Source organism: Martes martes, assembly GCF_963455335.1.
Source record: "Martes martes genome assembly, chromosome: 12".
NCBI lineage: Eukaryota > Metazoa > Chordata > Mammalia > Carnivora > Mustelidae > Martes > Martes martes.
In genome coordinates, this window is record NC_137900.1 from 71,201,088 (window position 1) to 71,219,409 (window position 18,322).

At 40.0% G+C, this 18,322-nt stretch overlaps 1 protein-coding gene across 2 annotated transcripts in view; it reads left to right on the top strand.

Annotated features, from left to right (window-relative positions):
* Positions 1–887: 887 nt before the first annotated feature.
* The window catches only part of RAD23B (RAD23 homolog B, nucleotide excision repair protein), a 43,743-nt gene continuing 26,308 nt past the window's right edge, over positions 888–18,322 (top strand). Inside the window, exon 1 of one of the 2 annotated variants that reach the window (XM_080819466.1) lies at positions 888–1,424. In XM_080819466.1, coding sequence (XP_080675592.1) covers positions 1,359–1,424 — 66 coding nt within the window. In that variant the 5' untranslated portion in view covers positions 888–1,358. Of the gene's footprint in view, positions 1,425–10,490; positions 10,557–18,322 lie in introns of those variants that run through there. The other variant, XM_080819467.1, reaches the window with a different exon arrangement.

Below are 18,322 nucleotides of genomic sequence, written 5' to 3' on the forward strand. Positions count from 1 at the left end.
CGCCTTTGTGCCGCTTCAGTCTGGGGCTTGAAGGAAAAGACGACAAAGATAGTATCTATGTTATGTAGCAACTGGAAGATGATAAATGCTATGGAGGTAACAGAGTAGGCTACTGCAACTAGGGAAGTTGCTGTTCTAAGCCGAGGGTTAGGGTAGACTTGACTGAGAAGGTGACATCTGAGCAAAGATTTGAAGGAGGGGAGACAAGGGAGCCACCCAGCCATCTGGGTAAGGAGGACTCGTAAACGGGCGCAGCCAATGCGAAGTCAGGCCTTTAGGCGGGAGCAATTGCCTTGTACCCACCAACAATCCCAAGAACCAGGGAGAGGAGGGGGATGAGGTGAGAGGCAGGGGCTATGAATCCAGTCCCAAGAATTGTGACTTTTACTACTCGGTGACAGGAGCCACTGGACAGCTCTATCCACGGAGGTGTTGGAGAACTTGACCTCCTCTGTCTTACTTAGGCCCAAGGTCCACCTAGGCTGTCCGGCACTGGGGTCTGTACTCTTAGGAGTAAGGAATTCGAGTCGCCACCACAAAGGCTCATCCACACAGAAAGCGTCCGGTAAGCGCCGGCCCAGTACCTAGGTTACCACGAGCCTTTCTCTTAAACCCCGCCCAACCTACCGCCCTCCAGCTCCCCAGCTCCAGACTTCGGCTTCCACTTAGCGCGGTCTCCACGTAGCGCTTCCCCGGCTACTGGTTGCGCAACTCAGGCAGCCGGGAGGAGTCTGGACGTAGGCGGAGCAGTGGCGGGCGGGAGAACGCCCCGGCTGCAGACGCCACAAGGAAGCCCCGAGAGCCCTCCAGAGGCCCACTGACTGCGCCTGCGCACGCCCGATCCAGGCCGCCGACATTCCAGAGCCGCAATCCGTCCCGCCCCAATTCCGGGGCGGAGTTCTTGACCGCGCCTGCGCACAGCCTCGCCGCACCCTACGCCTGCGCGCTTCGTCAGCGCGGCCCCATCCCCCAGATTTTTTCGGGTGGGGGAGGGGGCGCGTCTCGGCGAGTCACGTTGATGGCGGCCACCAGCCTGTGGTGAGCTAGCGGATTCTCTGCTTGTCTCGCAGAGCCCCTCGTGCCTCCTGCAGACTCAGTGGCCGGCGCCGGGTGCGTGAGGAAGCACGGCGGCCAGAACTCGCGAGGAAGGCCGCAGTCGCGGAGGTAGCGGCGCCGCCCGGGCCCAGGGCTGGGGGACAGGCCGCTCCGCAGGGCGAATGTGACAAGCCCCCACCCCCACCGCCTTCCTCCCGAGTGCGCGAGGAGCGCGGGCGACCCCGGGGCCCCGCCAGGCCACAGACCCCGCCCAGCGGCCAGCACCCGGAGCAGGCCCGGCAGCGGAGCTGCGCGCCGGCACCATGCTGGTCACCCTGAAGACCCTCCAGCAGCAGACCTTCAAGATCGACATCGACCCAGACGAGACGGTGCGAGCGGCGGGGAGCGTGCCCGGGCAGGGCGGGGGCGGCCGCGCGCGGGCCGCGGGGAGCGCGAGGAGCCCGTCGGGCCTGGGCGGGGGGGCGGCGCGGCTGTTTTCTGTGCCCGGCGGGGGCCGCAAACCGGAGCGGGGCCCCGCAGCGCAGCCGAGTGGGGAAAGCCCTTAGCACACCCGGGAGTGTGCGGCGAGCGTGGGGCTCGGGCCCCGGGCGCTTGATAAGGCCTGCTAGCACTGGGCAGGGCCCGGGGTCCCGGCGGTGTACGGCCCAGCCGAGCTTTCGGAGTTGGCCGCAGGCTTTGTGGCAGGAGTAAGGGGAAGCAGTGGCTGGACGCCGAAGCCCTGGTGGCAGATGGCGTGGAGTACACGGCCGCGGGGCACGGGAGGCCTGGGCCTGGGAAGCTCTCAGTAGTGGGGCCGGAGGGGGAGGGGGAGGTCAAGGCTTCCTCGGTGATGGAGTCGGCCTCTCTGGGTCCTTAGGTGCGGGAGGGAGATGTAGGCGTCGTCACTACCCCTGCGTGGACCCGGTTAGGCGCTGAAGTCTAGGAGGTGGTAACTGGAGAGAATGAGCTTTTAAAAAAGGTATCAGGTTCCGTCAGCCGCAGAGTGAAAGGTGAGTGGAGAGGAGTGTTCAAAATGAATTATTTGCCTCCTCCTCCCCCGTATATGCCTTTTATTGGCATATACTATCTTGAATCCTGTAGCCTCAGTTCTCCCGCCACCGAGCTCACACCCATACGTAGATTGCACTTCAGGCCTCTTTGGTGTTGAAGATTTTTTTGTTTCACATCCAGGCTCAAACTCACTTCCAGATTGATTCCTCTTGCGTTAGAAGTCTTGTAATGTAGGTACTGGAAACCTTGCCCTCTTCCCCCAGCTCTCAAATAATAGCATTTCAAGGTAGGAAAAAAAAAAAAAAAAAGAAAAGAAACACTTTGGATCTTTCTGCAGTTAAACCCTCTAACACTTCAAAAGTCCACGTGGTAGATTCTCATGCCATATTCTGTATTTTGTGACTGCAAAAAGAGCCACAGTGTTGAAGTCAGTACAACTTTATGCCAAGAATCTAAATATGCCACCGGTGTGAATCTGCTGTTTTGGAATTGTGGTTCTGTACATCATTAAGATTGTCATGTTTAGTTTGAACCAGCTGCTTTCTGCCCATCTGTATTTTAAAAAATAGTTGACTCTGGTTTTGTTGAAGGTCAGGGGTCTTACTGTTAGATCAGTTCCATTTGTGCTTCTGTCTTATTTGCTATGTACCTGCCTTTTGGAGATGTGAGGTTATTAAATGGTGTTTAATTGGTGGTCAGTAAATGAAATCTGTAAGGGATACCTTTGGGTGAGGATATAGTTATATGTTTTACCTGTCTCATTAGTTCCCAATCTTTTTAGAACTGTGGCACAAAATAATTTTATTGCAAGAATATGTAAAAGTATACTTTGTGATTAAATTCTTAAAGGTACAGGAGATAGCAATTATAGAGTAGAAACTGATGCCCTGTGGATTGGTGTAACTAACAGAAGTCAAATTTTTCTTGAATTTTTCTTTATTGCTGAGTGTGTACTAATAAGTTAAAGGATGAAAGTTTAAAGTACAGCTGTCTAATGTTTTCAGACAAAACTTTTTATAAAATGTCTATTTGATTTTGGTTCTTTGCAGTAATATTGGTGCAGCAGGAACTTTACCAGCTTACAATATTCAGAATTAACTCCGGAATTATTGAAACCTAAAGGAGGTTTTTGTAAATACCCATGGGTTTATTGAAGTTATGCAGTAACTTTTCTACAGCTCCACTGAATGTTCTTTGGTATTTGGATAGCTCTTTCTGCACTTTGTGCATCTTAGAGCCAATATTGTATTTGTATATGCTCCTCACTATATTAATTATTTACCAATTTCCTTCCAAGGAATGTCTTGAGTTATATGATTTATAATTATTCTTCTAAAACTGTATTTTCAGAAAGACCATTGTTTCAGAGAGTGGCTTCAGCTTTTTGTTCCTATTTGTTTAAATATATTTTTGTTCTGTTTATATAAACAAAAACTAACATTGTTAATCTGGAGCAAGAAATGAAGACATTTAATCAGTGGTGTGTGGAACATTTACATTAAACGACGTGTAGAATTTCTTTTTTTTTTTTTCTTTTAAAGCTTTATTTTTAAATACTGTCTACACACAATGTGAAGCTCAAACGTCAAACCCTGAGATCAAGAATCCGTGCTCCACCCGCTGAGCTAGCCAGGCCCCCTTTGTTGGATTTCATTTTAATGAACTTAAATTTCAGAAATGTTTATAGTGTTTTTTTAATATCTATTTTTGATACAGTACTTAGGTAAAATTCCTGTAAGAAAAGAAACAGTGAAAGTTGTAATAATATAAGGAAACTCTAAGTGTCCTGTTTCTAATTTGTTGTGAAAACTAGGTAACCAAGGTTATTAGAAATAGGTCTAAAATAAAGAGGGAGAAATTAGGATTTTAGTGAGACCTGTAGGGAGATCCACATAAAATGAATAGTTTTTGCTCTCAGAGACCTTGATTTTGGCTACTCAAAGGTTTGTCCTTGTTTGATTTTTACCTAGAAGGAAGTAAGAAAATTAAGTAACTTGAAGTTGCCAGTACAGAAACTCTGAACTTGAGATGAGCAGAACAAAAATGAATGCAAGACAAGACTGAGATAAGAGGAATCATGGGAGTGATTCATTTGTTGAACATGTATATGTTTTGTAGTTTGAGTGTCAGCACTGAAGTACAGGCACGTGTGGACTGTGGTGGGTCTTTTGGGAGCCTTCATGACCTAGTAGCTCAAAAGCTGTAGAGTAGATGTACAAAGTGGGGAAAGCGATGGAATTTGTTTTTATATTGTTTGTATTAGCTTTAGTTTTTGAATGCTGAAAGTCTTCTCCCCCTTTTACAGCTGCCAAAATTTTCTTAACACTTTCTAACCATTCTGGGTTATTTACTTGACCGTTCCCATGTACTGCCTTTAGTGTAATCATTGCAAGTTTTTACTATAATAAGTAATCTGTCTCCTCTTATAGTCAAACAATACAGAAACAAAATGAGAAGTTTGGATGGGAAGACCATTGCTAAAAGAGAATATTCTTAATTGTGTGAAGTTTTATTTTAAAGAGATTTACTGTAAATAAAAAAATTTAATCTATATAAAGCATTCTGTGATATCTAATATACTGCTACGTGTATAAAAGTTTTAAAAATTTGAAAGTTGATGATGTGATGGATGGACATACAGAGGAAAATGGAGTTCATAGTTTTTCTTAAAGCTCAAATCAAAAGTCACTTTGTTTTGTTTTGTGGTTACTTCAACCATTAGTTAAGAACAGGTATATTAACAAAAACTGACATGATTGCAATACATTGCAGATTTTATTGTATCACTAATAATGGTGACAAGAAAAAGTGTGATATTAAGATTTAATTCTTCAGTATGCTAACCCTTGTCACTGTTGTGTTCTTTCAGTAAGTGGAAAAACAAAGTACGTTCGAGATTAGATTTTAAATGAAGAAGCTGAAATGCAGTTATAATAGTACATAAATGACATCAAAGCTGTTGTATGTATATGTTGGAAGTTTTGGATTAAAGAACTGTAGAGATATACACATTTAGTGTACCACACAGTAATGTGTGAAGAATTACCTTGCTTTGTGATTTATTTGTATAGTATTGGTGCTTATGCTGTAAAATATTGTTTAGTACTTTTCTGTATATAGTAAATGAGCCATCATTTATTAGCAGTTTGTTCCTGTTGTGATTTATAGTATATTAATATAGTTGTGCGGGACGCCTGGGTGGCTCAGTTGGTTAAGCAGCTGCCTTCGGCTCAGGTCATGATCCCAGCGTCCTGGGATCGAGTCCCACATCCGGCTCCTTGCTCGGCAGGGAGCCTGCTTCTCCCTCAGCCTCCCTCTGCCAGTGCTCACTCTCTCTTTCTCTCTCTCTCTCTCACAAATAAATAAAATCTTTAAAAAATATATATATATAGTTGTGCTGGAGATAGTACTTTATTATAGAAGTTTCCTAGATTATTTATTATTATTTATTATTAAGAGTAATAAATGTATAAAAATACTGTATCACAGGGGAGGGGCACCTGGGTGGCCTAGTCAGTTGATGGTCTGACTCTTGGTTTTGGCTCAGGTCATGATCTCAGGATCTGGATGGAGCCCCATGTTGGGCACTGTGCTCAGCAGGGAGTCTGCTTGAGATGCTCTCTCTCTTTAAAATAAAAAAGTAAATCTGAAAAACTGTATCACAGAGATGAAATTAAGGTTTTTTGGCATATTGCTAAAACATAACACAGGAAGTACCTGGGAAATAAGGTATGGTTTCTTCCAGACTTTTTTTCTTCCTATACTTAGCACATAGTGGGCATTTAATAAACACCTTCTGAATTAATTTAATACATTCTTTTAGTGATCCCTCAGTATTTGCATGTTGATTCATTTATTTAATGTTTGTTGAGTACTTACTAAACTTTCAGTCCTTCTGTCATGGTGTATATATTACAGTGGAATAAACCCGTTAAAAAAACAAATTTTAATAACCAGATAATGCTAAGAGCTATGTAGAGAATTGAAATAGGGTGAGGTAATGTGATAGTGTATGACTGGGTGGCTACTTTTAAATTGACTAGTCATTAAGGGCTTTTTGAATACAGTGATATTTAAACTGATATCTGAATAATAATCAGTACTCAGATGGGGATGAGTGTTTTCTTTAGGGAATGACCTTTAAGAGTGTGGAGAAGAGAAGTAAAAGATTGGAGTTAGGCAAGGGGCCAGAGCCTATAAGGACTTTACAGTAAGCTGGGGGGTTTTCAAGGTAAAATAGCCTTTCGGAATTTTAAGCAGAGAAGATGATCTTTTTTTCTGATTTTAAAGGTTACTTTGCTGGATGGGAAATGGGGTAGTAGGATGAGCAAGAGGGATAGCAGGGAGACAAGTTAAGCTTGTATAATAGTCTTAAACAGTCAGGGCTTACCTAGGGAAGTAGGAGCCACAGACAGACAGGAAGAAAAATGGATGGATTTGAGATGTGTTTGGGAAGGTAGAGTTGAGAGAATTTTTGTTGGGTTGGAGTGGGGAAAATTGAGAAATTGAAGATTAAGCCTGGATTTTGATTGTATAAATTACGTGAATTCTTGTGGTCTTTCCTGAGATGTAGAGAGCTGGGAAGGGAGCGGGTTTGGGGTTGCGGTGGGAACCCAAGACTTAAGTCTAAAATGCCTATTGAACTTTGAAGTAAAGAAGTTTGGGTTGGAGATAGAGCCCTGACAATAGGCAGCATATGTGGTTGACTTCAATCCAGGGGTTGGGATGAGATCATCTAGCAGTCTTTTTCAGTGTCCATTGCTTGTATAATTTGAACCCTAAATTATCTACTGTATGTAATTGTATTCTACTAGAATTGAAGAACCATGCTGAGGATGTGCCTAGGTAATAGGATGGGGCCTGGGGTTGAAGCCTGGATTTGGAGATTTCATGTGGAGATTGAGTAAAAGAGGTCAGTCAAGGAACAATCTTTGAAGTAGGAAGAATCCAAGAAAAGAAAACATTTCAAGGAGAAGGAAAGGATCAAATGTGTCTGCTGCTTGAGAATTCAAGAGACATACCCTTTGGTGTTGAGAACTTGGAGATTATTAGTTACCCTGACAAGTAATCTCCATGGGATGGTGGAGCCAAAATTTGTATTTGAATTGACTGAGGAATTAATGGGAGATGAGGAAATGCAGATAGAATTATGAACTTATATTAGTTATCTTGACATTGTCATTTCCCCTGATGTAGCTGCTTTTATCTCTGTGTTAAAAACATGTGAAAATGATCACAATTCTGAGCTTCACAGCATGCGATGACATTGTTTAAAAAAGACATCCACACCAGAATTGTGGAAAATAATGTAGTAGTATATATTTTCAAAAGAAGAAATGAATGCCAATGTGACTAGTAACTTGCTGCCATCACCCAGTTAGTGGCTTTGGTAGTTTCATTATCTATGAAAGATGGTCTTGCTCAGACACCTGGCCTTGCATTCCTTAATTTCTCATCCATTGTTCTTTCCTTCTATGCTACCTTAATTACTCAGTCCCAGGACTGGTAACTAGATCTTATTACAGTAACTGTAGCTATTCCCCCATTCCCAGTAATCTGTTTCTAGTATCCTACTTTACCTTTCTTCTGATTCCAGTTGTATTGAGACCTGTAGTTCATATGATCCGCCTTTTTTTTTTTTTTTTTTTTGCTGGCCCTCCCTTTGTGTTACTGCTTCCAGTCTTGCGCAGCTAAAACAGGGTCAGTGATGATAATCACTCTCTTGCAAGGGTCAGCATAGCAGGCTGCCTGAGTTTCAGTTCTGGCTATAGCACTTGTTCTGTGACCTTGGGCAAGCTACCCAATAATGTGCCTGTCTGCTCATCTTAAAATGAGGGTATTGCCACTGGAACTACTAACCTCATATGGTTGTTTGGAAGGTTTTACGAGTTTGAGACCATACACATAAAACCGTGACCATGCTTGACAACATGGTCCCGCTCTCACTTCGTTGTTTTTGCTTGGAAAACTCCAAATGTGACTAAATTCAGTTTTGTTTGTGCATGCACTGTGTAACTAGAAGACAAACTCACGGCCACATTGATTTGTCTCACTTAAAACTCCTGAACATTAATTGGGCACTTTGTATTGCCTGTTAAGTGTACTTCACTAGTACACTAGTCAGTTCATTCACTCTTCCACTGTCCTTATTTTCAGCTGATAACCCTAGCTTTTAGATTTTATTGAGATTTCAGATTTTATTAAGAATATAGAAGCAGTTGGGACAGAACTTTTGCAGAGTCCTAACGCAACTACCTACTTCCTCTATTCTCCTTTAGTTGGGGGTTGGTATCTATTATGGGTGGTACTAAGGCTGGTCCCTCTCCTTTGCCACTGTACCCTATATGTGGTCATCTGTGAAGGACCTCAATCGATCTCTTCTTTTCTCTTCTACCTCATTCATTTTTCCATTCTAGAATATTCAGACATTTTCTCCATCTTAAAAAACTCACTTGTCTCCATATCCCTTTTTGGCTGCTCCATATCCCATTTCCTTGCTGCTCTTCATAGCAACCTAAGGGTAGCTGTTGACTCTTTACTTGTTTTTACATCTTGCTCTCTTTCAAATACATTGTACTACTGCTGAGGGGTGAGTTTTTTTTCCCCATTTTGGATTTGTCCTATGTCCTTGAGTTCTTAAATCTCTTTTCTCATTAGTAAAATAGAAGTAATAATAACTTGCCTGCCTTTTAGAATTGATATGAAAATCAAATGAGATCATGGGTCTGAAAATTTTTAGTGAATTGTGAATAAAAATAAATGTATGCCAATTTTTCTTAAACAAATCCTGCTCTTTCTTCGATTTTCCGTTATTTTGATCAATGCTTTCACTATCTTTTCTTAAAAAGGATTGTATGGATGTGGTATCCTCTCATTGTGTCAACTTGATATAATCAGCAATTTCAGTTTTTAAGAGTGGTGCTCTGCTTTTTTTTTTTAGTTTGGAAATTACGAGATGATTTGATAGGTAATTTATAAAATTTCTGTTACTTTTGGAAAGAAATGTGCTAAATTTGAACCTGTCACAGCACAGAATGCTGCTGAAGGACATCACACCATCTGTTCCTGTAAGTTTGGATAAATCCTTATGTAGTGTCTCCAAGAGCTAATTTTATAACTCAGTGAACTTTATAAACCCTTTAAACATTATATAAACCTTGTCTAGCAGAGGAAGTAGACTGGCTACAAATGACTAATATATATGAGCAGATCCCAAATACTTCAACAAGTAGATAAAAATTATGTGTCACTCCCTCTCTCCTTTCCCTCTTTCACTTTTGGTTGAACTACGTGGGTGGCTTTTTTGTAGCGTGTAAGATCCTTTCTCTGCCTATATAGAAACTTCAAAAGTTAATAGGTATCTTGAGATTTCTACTTAGTTTTCAAAATCTATGTCTGTTTTAATCTTGTTGAAATTATACTGTTAAGAATATATTTTAATACATATTAAATTGGCATGAATAGTTCAGTTTAGGAGCCTAAATATCATAGTTTCTGTGGGAAAGATAGATTCTGGATTTCAAATTACATTTTTTCAAAGATTATTTATTTATTTATTAGAACAGAGAGAACATCAGTGGTGGGGGTTGGCACAGAGGGTGCGGGAGAAGCAAGCTCCCTGCTGCAGAGACACTGAGGCAGGAATCATGACCCCTGCGGAGCCACCCACACATCCCCCAAATTATATTTTAAAATCATAGCATTTTAGATCATAATCATAATTTGAGAATTGATGGCTTTTATTTACTTGTCTATCCACACATTATTAATACTGTACTCTCAGTAATAAAAAAAATCTCTTCTGCTACATTCTTTCATTCCTTGGGTCTAGTGGGAAGATTTTTCCTGTTGCACTAAAATCAGCTGATTCTTTATAGTCAATTCTATTTTTAGAATTAGCAGGAGCCTACTCTGAGGAGTAGGCTCATCATGAGGAGTAGGAGGAATCCAGGAAATACTCCTTGGCGCCTGCAACTTTCTCATACGGAAAGATACCACCCAAAGAATTTTAAAAAAAGGGGGGGGGGACGCCTGGGTGGCTCAGTTGGTTAAGCTGCTGTCTTTGGCTGGGTCATGATCCCAGCGTTCTGGGATCGAGTCCCACATGGGGCTCCTTGCTTGGCAGGGAGCCTGCTTCTCCCTCTGCCTCTGCCTGCTACTCTGTCTGCCTGTGCTCGCTCCCACGCTCGCACTCTCTTTCTCTCTCTCTCACAAATAAAATCTTTAAAAAAAAAACAAAAAGCAGTGTAAATCTGTGAAATCCTTTTGCTTTAGGACTCCCCTTTTGCTAATGGTTAATTGCCAAATTTTGGTTGCTCTTTTGTTTTTCAAAATTTAGCTAGGTATTAGACTTTCTCTTTTTCTTTTTTAAATAACCTCTGTGCCTAGCGTGGGGTTCAAACTCAAGACCCTGAGGTCAGAAGTTGCGTGCTCTACCAACTGAACCAGCCAGGCACCCCAGACTTTTCTAATGAAGATTCCTCTCAAATTTGCAATGCATTCTTGTATAAGTAAGTATAAGTGTTAGTAAACAATGGTTGGGGGGAGGGTGCAGTGATTTTTTTTTCTTTGCTTTTAAATTTTCCCTTAAATTACTAAAATAATCCAGGCTTATTATAGTTCGTAAGTGTATAGAAGAGTGGAAGGCTTTATGCCCCTGGTCCAGATAACCACTATGGACTCCGTATGCTGCTAGACATTTTTTTTTATGTACATGTAACACATAAACATAACTATACCATGTTTTTTTTAAAAAATCAACCAGCTTTTGCCCCTGTAAGATAATTATAAATGTGTCATTTATTCACATATACACGCATTCAGTGAATATCTTGCATGTATGGTGATTGTTCTTGTATTGCATTGTATTGAAATGAATGCGTGTACAATAATCTATTTTACCATTGAATGTTTAGGGCTTTCTTTCAGTATTATAAACAGTAGTGTGGTACACATATTTTGTTCATGTATCTTTGAAGTATTTGTGTGAACATGTCTTTAGCATTGATTTCTAGATGTAGAATTACTGGATCAAAGGCGTCAGTTTGCTTCAGAATTGCCTGCATCAGTGCTCACAAATACCAACTTCCACATGAGTAACTAGCCAGGATTCAAATAAGAGATGTAGCACAGATTAAATGAGTTAAATTTTGTGAAGCTCTTCATATACTGCCAGGCATGTGGTAAGTACATAGCACCCATGAGCTGTTACTCATTCAGCTTCTGTATTTCAGGGCTGCCCATTAAAGCTTGCATAATTTTTTTTTTTTTACTACTTTCAACAGTAGTAAGTAACAACACAGTTATAGCAGAAATAAGGAAAATATACTGTAACATTTAGGAAGCTGGCTTATATGAATATTCAGTTGCTAACCAAATCAACAAGCTGTAGTCCTAGAAATCTCGTGTGGAAGTGCTATGTAAGAAGGCTGACGTGCAGGATATTATGTTACTATGGCGGGGATATAATTTGTAAGACATTATTTTGATATCTTAGGTTTGTTGATTGGAAAAGACTATTAATGGTTATTGGCCTGAACTAGGGTAGTGCCAGGAAATGCAATATAATATTCACATTGGGAAATAATTAGATGTAATTTGGAACCACTGGATGAATGATTTGGTGTGAGGAATGTGCAAGAGACAAGCTCCTCATGGGAATGGGATGAAAAAGAATAACTGATCAGCTTTTGTGTTGGCAGCTTTTAATACACTATTATTATTACTGTGATTGTTTCCCTTTGGGGGGGGCCATGTCAACCATGTTCAATGTTAGATAAAGAGTATGTTTTTCTTTTTTCTTTTTTTTTTTTTAAGATTTTATTTATTTATTTGAGAGAAATTGAGACACAGAGAGAGAGAGAGAGAGCGCATGAGAGGGGGAAGGATCAGAGGGAGGAGCAGATTCCCCACCAAGCAGGGAGCCCGATGTGACCCTGGGATTCCAGGACCATGACCTGAGCCGAAGGCAGTTGCTTAACCAACTGAGCCACCCAGGTTCCCAAGAGTATGGTTTTCTTTTAAAATGTACTTCTTTCATAAGAGAAGTATGCGACTGGGAAAAATGTTTGATTCTTGATTGTTAACAGTGCTTGGGTTGATGATAAACTCATTCTTCAGGGGGGAATAAACAGCAAAATGAAAGGATAGCCTCAGTTATTTACTGGGACTGTGGTGCTCATTCTAGATCCATCCTGTTTACTACTTAATGAAATAGCACTGGCATGGGGCTCAGCACAGTTAAAGGAGTCATAATTGCATCCGTTGCTGGTCATAACTTTCCCAGGAAAAGCCATGTGCAGAGGTGCTACCTCTTTTTTTGCCACATCCAGAAAGAAGACCTTTCTTTGTAAGCTGTTTTAAAGTGTGTTCAATTTGATCAGGTTAGGATTTAGACTAATTAGTCTATTATAGACTATCTTTCAGCAAATATATTATGGTTGAAATGCCTGCGGGATTCCAGTAAAGGTGTTGAGTAGAGACTTAGGTATGCATGGCTAAAGTTAAGGAGAGAGCTAAGAAGTGACACCTGGATGGTTATTAAAACTAAAGGAGATGGATTATCTGGGAACTTTATATAGAACAAAAGGCAGCCTTGTGTATAACACTGAGCTGCACTTAAAGGGCTAGCCAAGGGAGAGGATTTCACAAAGCAGTGAACAGAAAGATAGGAGGAAATCCAGAAGGTAAGGCTTTATGGGTGCAGAAGGAAGGCAGTGTGAACAGGAGAGACAGGTCAGTATTGTTTAATGTGACAAGTAAGGTAGGGAAGGACTAAGAAATGACTGGTTATGATTTTTGCTGAATTTAGTGATACTGGAAAGAGCAGTTTTATGGAATTGTGGGGGTAGGGAGAAGATAGGCAGCAGCAGGAGAATAAAGTCCATTTTTCTGTCAGCACTGTATGGTTGAGTAATAGGTGTGGTGTTAAGAGTAAGTACTACAGTGTGTGTAGTTAATTTTTTGAAAAATGTCCGAGACTAGGGGGAGGAGAGTGTAGCTACCAAGAGATACGGGGAGTTGGGAAGTTTTTGTTTTGTTTTTAAGAGGATAGAAAATTGGGTCTGTTTAAGTTTGAATGGAAATGAACTGGCTTTGAGGGAGAGGTTGAAAATACAGCTGGGGGAGGGTAGGAAACAATAAATCTAGCAAGGTACTGAAGAACACTGGAGGGAGAACCAGGGGAAAAGTGGAAAGAATTAGGTTTGAAAGAGAGGGATGCCTCTTTCACTTGATAAGTGAGAAGGAAATTAGGTGGATCTGGATGCAAAAAAATAAAAATAAAAAAGTATATCCCTTTGGTGGCAGAAAGTAGAGGGTGAGTTCCTCTGACATCTGCTATGTTTTGAATGAAATGAAGTAGAAGATGGTCATCTGTGGGGAGGAGGGTAGTGTTGGGAATCAAATTTAGAGAAGACTGCAGGTTTGAAATAACCTCTTGGGAGAATGGAGGAGAACCAGAAGGACAGAGGATTTAGTTATATTTCATTTTCTATAGCATTTAGAAGACTGGATATAAATGGAAAGGCAGGGGTTGGATAGTTAAAAGTAAAATTTGTTAGCTAAGTAAGGTAGGAGATACCACAGAGTGGTTGAACTAAATTTTACATTAAGTACTGATAGAAATAAAATCAGTTGTGTTGGTCCAGATAAGGAGCTTTGCCTGGCAGAAGCAGCAGAAAGACAAGGTCTGACAACAGGAAGAAAAGTGATAGAAACCGTGGCATTGCTTGTATGTGCTGAATAGTGCTGGCAGTAAAGATCACGATGAAAATAGGGGCTCTGGAGACCAGAGTCTTAATGAGATGCAAGACCAGGTGTAGTGAACAGTTATTGAGAGCTGATAGGAAAAGCTGATTTGGTGCTTATAATTTCAAAGATGGGGACAGTTTTTGGAATGACAAAATTCAGCCTGTGTCCTGTAGGTAATGACTTAAAAGTAGATTGAAAGTAAAGATCATGTTCTGTTTTGTTTCATTTTTTAAGTGTGTAAAGATCATTGTGTTAAGGTTCGGAACAATGGCAAAATTTTGGACAGGTCAGTGCACCTCGTGCTAAAGTCTAGTTCAGTTGTTTTCTGTGATACTTAACCAGAAGTGGTATTGCTGGAGTGAATGGCCAACCCCTGAAAAATGTTGACCTTTAGTGTATTGCCCTTAAATACTTCATTGTTTGATACTCTTTCTGAGAGTGTATTTCCTCACACTTAACACCAAGAATTGTTCAAGGCTGTCTTTTCTAGCATCATGGTACAGTGGGCTTATCATATCTGACTAAAAATTGTGTTTTGGTTAGTAATAAGGTTGAACTTTTTATTGACTACTTGTGAATTGCAGCCCTGTTACTTGTCTCATTTTTCTGTTGGCAAAAGACTTTTCTTCCATTTCTCTTTTCTTAATTTATTTTCATTTTCCTTGTTTTTGTCTTATTTCTATTTGACTTGCATGCTTAGTTTACTAATTTTCCTTCTTTAATAATAATAGACCTTTTTTTTTTTTTTTAAAGAGAGAGTGCACATCATGGGGTGGAGGGGCAGAGGGAGAGGGAGGGAGAATTCCAGGCAGATTCCACGCCCAGCACAGCTCAGCATGGCACTTGATCTCAGCACCCCAAGATCATGACCTGAGCCGAAACCAAGTTGGATGCTTAACTGACTAGCCACCCAGGTGCCCCAATAATAAACACTTTTAGTATTGGGTTTGTTTTGTTTTTGTTTTTGTTTTTTTAAGATTTTATTTATTTGGGAGAGAGAGGGTTTGCTATGGGGCTTGATCCCAGAGTCCTGGGATCATGACCTGAGCAGAAGGTGGGTACTTACTGAGCCACCCGGGCACCCTTAAACACCTTTAGTGTTAGTCTGTGTGATTACTTTTTTAGCCAAATTTTACAGGTAGTGATGTCTATAGAGTTCTCATTGTTATGTTCTTAATATGCTTTAATCACTTGTTTGGTTTCTTTGGAGCAAAACGATTGGAGGTGTTTGTTGTTCTGTCTTTTTAACGTCTAAGGGTTTTTGTCCCCTCCTCCCTCTTTTTGAGATAGGAAACTAGAGAGTGAGTCAGTCCATTGTTTACTTAGGCTTATGGAAATAGTGAAATAGTCTTTGTGGCCTAAATTTTTAAAGTATATATTCTATGGGTGCTGGAAATAAAAGTACAATTTTTATTGGATAGAAACTATATATATATACACACACACACACACACATATATATGTATATATATATATGTCAATTAAGTCTGTCTTAATTGCCCACATCCTGACCTGTCAGAAATGAAATTCCTGCTTATTTTTCTTTTGTTTTTTTGCTTCATATATTTTTTATTTCCTTTTTCTTTACATATTTGTGCTATATTAATTTATTCAGTCAGCAAGTATTAATTGAGCAACTGCTGTGTGCTACACCATTATGTGCTATTCTGAGAACTAGATTGACTCCTAGTAACATATGGGGTCTGTAATTCATTTGATTTTTTTTTTTTTTTAACCAAGCAACCACAGTTGCAAGTATTTCATCTCTTCTTGAAGAAACAGGTGTGTGGAAGGAAATTTATCATTCACCACAGAGTGCTCTGAGCTCTGCCATCACTCAGTTGACTTTGGGCAAGTCATTTAGCATGTAAGATAGCAGTTCTCAAAATTTTTGTTTTCAAGACCCTTTACACTCAGAATTTCTTGAGGACTCCAAAATAACTTTTGTCATTGTGCTTGTGTTTACCATATTAGAAATTAAACTGAGAAATGTTTTAAATGTTCGTTTAAAGATAACCCAATAAATGTTATATTTTTATGTGAAAAGTTCTTTTCCAAAACAACGAAAAAAAGTAATGAGAAGACATTGTTTTACAAAACTTTTTTTTTTTTTAAGTAGGCTTCACTCCCAGTGTGGGGCTCAGACTCACCACAATATGGGAAAACGCTAATTTGCTTAGTGCTGTGTATTAGCAAAGTTCATTTCCTGTCATTTCTATTTCTTTTTAAAGTAGGCTCCACACTCAGTGTGGGGCTTGAACTCACAGCCCTAAGATCAAGAGTCATATACTCTACCAACTGAACCAGCTAGGCACTCCCAAAACTCTTTAATGTTTGGCTTAATAGAATGTTGATGGCTTCTCATCTGCTTCTGCATTCAGTCTTTTTGGTATTACATACTTTGTAACCTCTGGAAAACTCAAGTATATACTTATGAGAAAACTAGAATGGAAAAAGGCAAATAATGTCTTTTGACCTTGCAGACCACCTGATAAGGTCTTATAAATCTTTTTGGCTCCCTGACCACACACCTAGAATTCTCTAGGCCTTAGCATCCATATCAGTGCAGGGATTTAACGAAATGGTCTTTCCCTGGGTAACTCAATCTTAACCGTCTGCCTTCTGCTCAGGTCATGATCACAGTGTCCTGGATCTAGCCATACATTGGGCTCCCTGCTCAGCGGGAAGCCTGCTTCTCCCTTTCCCACTCTCCCTGTTTGTGTTCCCTCTCTCTCTTCTCTGTCTCTCTGTCAAATAAATAAATAAAATCTTTTTAAAAAATATACTTTATCTTAGAAATTTGGATAGTATCTTTTATTTCCTGCTCTTACCGTGAAGTGCTAGCTGAATGTATAGGTAAAACCAGAACTATCAACATTAATTTAAAGCAAGGACCAACTGTAGAGTTATTGAAGTTGTAAAGTCTTTGTACTTCTTTATTCTGAAACACACATAGCAGAGAGTTTATCATCTGATAAAGAACAGTATATGAAATTGAATAAGGCCATGGAATTTTATAGCCTGAGTTTACTGATGTTGAAATCAGATTCTCTGAGTGCTCTTTTTTAAGTTGTTACTTGTGTTCATTTAACCTTTGAAATTCGAAACAATAAAAAGTACTAGGCTTATATTGTGATGGATTTCTGCTCTGGGGAACATCAGAATAGTGGTGATGCTGTTGACTCATTTCAGGAAGATCGGTACAGCAAGGGTAATTTTTATGGTTTGTGCAAAATACTTAAAGCTTGAAGTCAGAAAGGTGTTTTGGGTTTCAGCTACTAAGTAGTAGCTGTGTGACGTGGGGAGGAAATTTAAACTCTTCTTCTCATCTGTAACATTGAGTGGATGATATTCCCATTTGTCCCAGAGTTTTGAGAATTATGTGAAATTGTGTATGTTAATGTACTTAAAGCTGTATAAGCATTATCGTCTTTTTTTTCTTTTGGAAGATACACTGTTGCTTTTTAATTGTACAGAGGGACCTTCTCTTTATATCTCAGACGGTTTTTCATCTAAAGCTCAGAACTATTCAACTTAGACAATTTTCAGAAGTATTGTGGGAAATTAAAGGAAATGGAATTTTCCCCTTTGATTCTTGTGTCTTTAATGAAACCAGTACTCTCTCTTTGTATCCCTATCTGACAGTCTTTCACCTAAAGCTCAGAACTATCAACTTAGACAATTTTTAGAAGTATTCTGGGAAATAGAAGGAATAGAATTTTCCCTCTTGATTCTTGTGCCTTTAAAGTAATGAAACTAGTTCCATTATGTCTTCTTGCCTCTTTTACTCCTCTGCCACCCTGCTTTCTGATCAGTTTCAGAAATTGATTGGACTCATTTTCAAAATACCTTATAATGAGCCTATTGTCAGTAATTTTAGGAATCAAAGAGACTATAAAGATTATCTATTTCAGTCCCTCTTACTTTGTAGATGAGAATGATAATGAGAGAAACTAAGCTGCTTGTTTAAGATCATTTAAGTAGTACAGTGGTCCTCAGCCAAGGCTAAACTTTGGAACCACCTGTAAAGCTTTAAAAAAAAACACAGATGTTCACACCCATCCCCAGAAATTATGTTTTACTAATTGGTCTTTATGAAGCCCCCTTGGGTATGATTATAATGAAACATATCCCACTTTTAAAGTGAATCATTTGCCATTTAACATTCATATTTTACTTCTATTATTGTTATAGATGTGACTATTTTATTTCTTAGAACTTTTAGGTTAGAAAGTTTTTCTTTACTTTTTACTCTGGGAAATAAGCTCATAAACTATAATGAGAATCAGGTGGCTCAGTGGGTTGAGGCCTCTGCCTTCCACTCGGGTCATGATCCCAGGGTCCTGGGATCGAGCCCTGCGTCGGGCTCTCTGCTCGGCAGGGAGCCTGCTTCCTTCTCTCTCTGCCTGCCTCTCTGCCTACTTGTGATCTCTGTCTCTGTCAAAATAAATAAATAAATAAATAAAATCTTAAAAAAAAAAAACTTTCTGATGTTGAATCTTTATTTTGAATGGATTTATTAAGT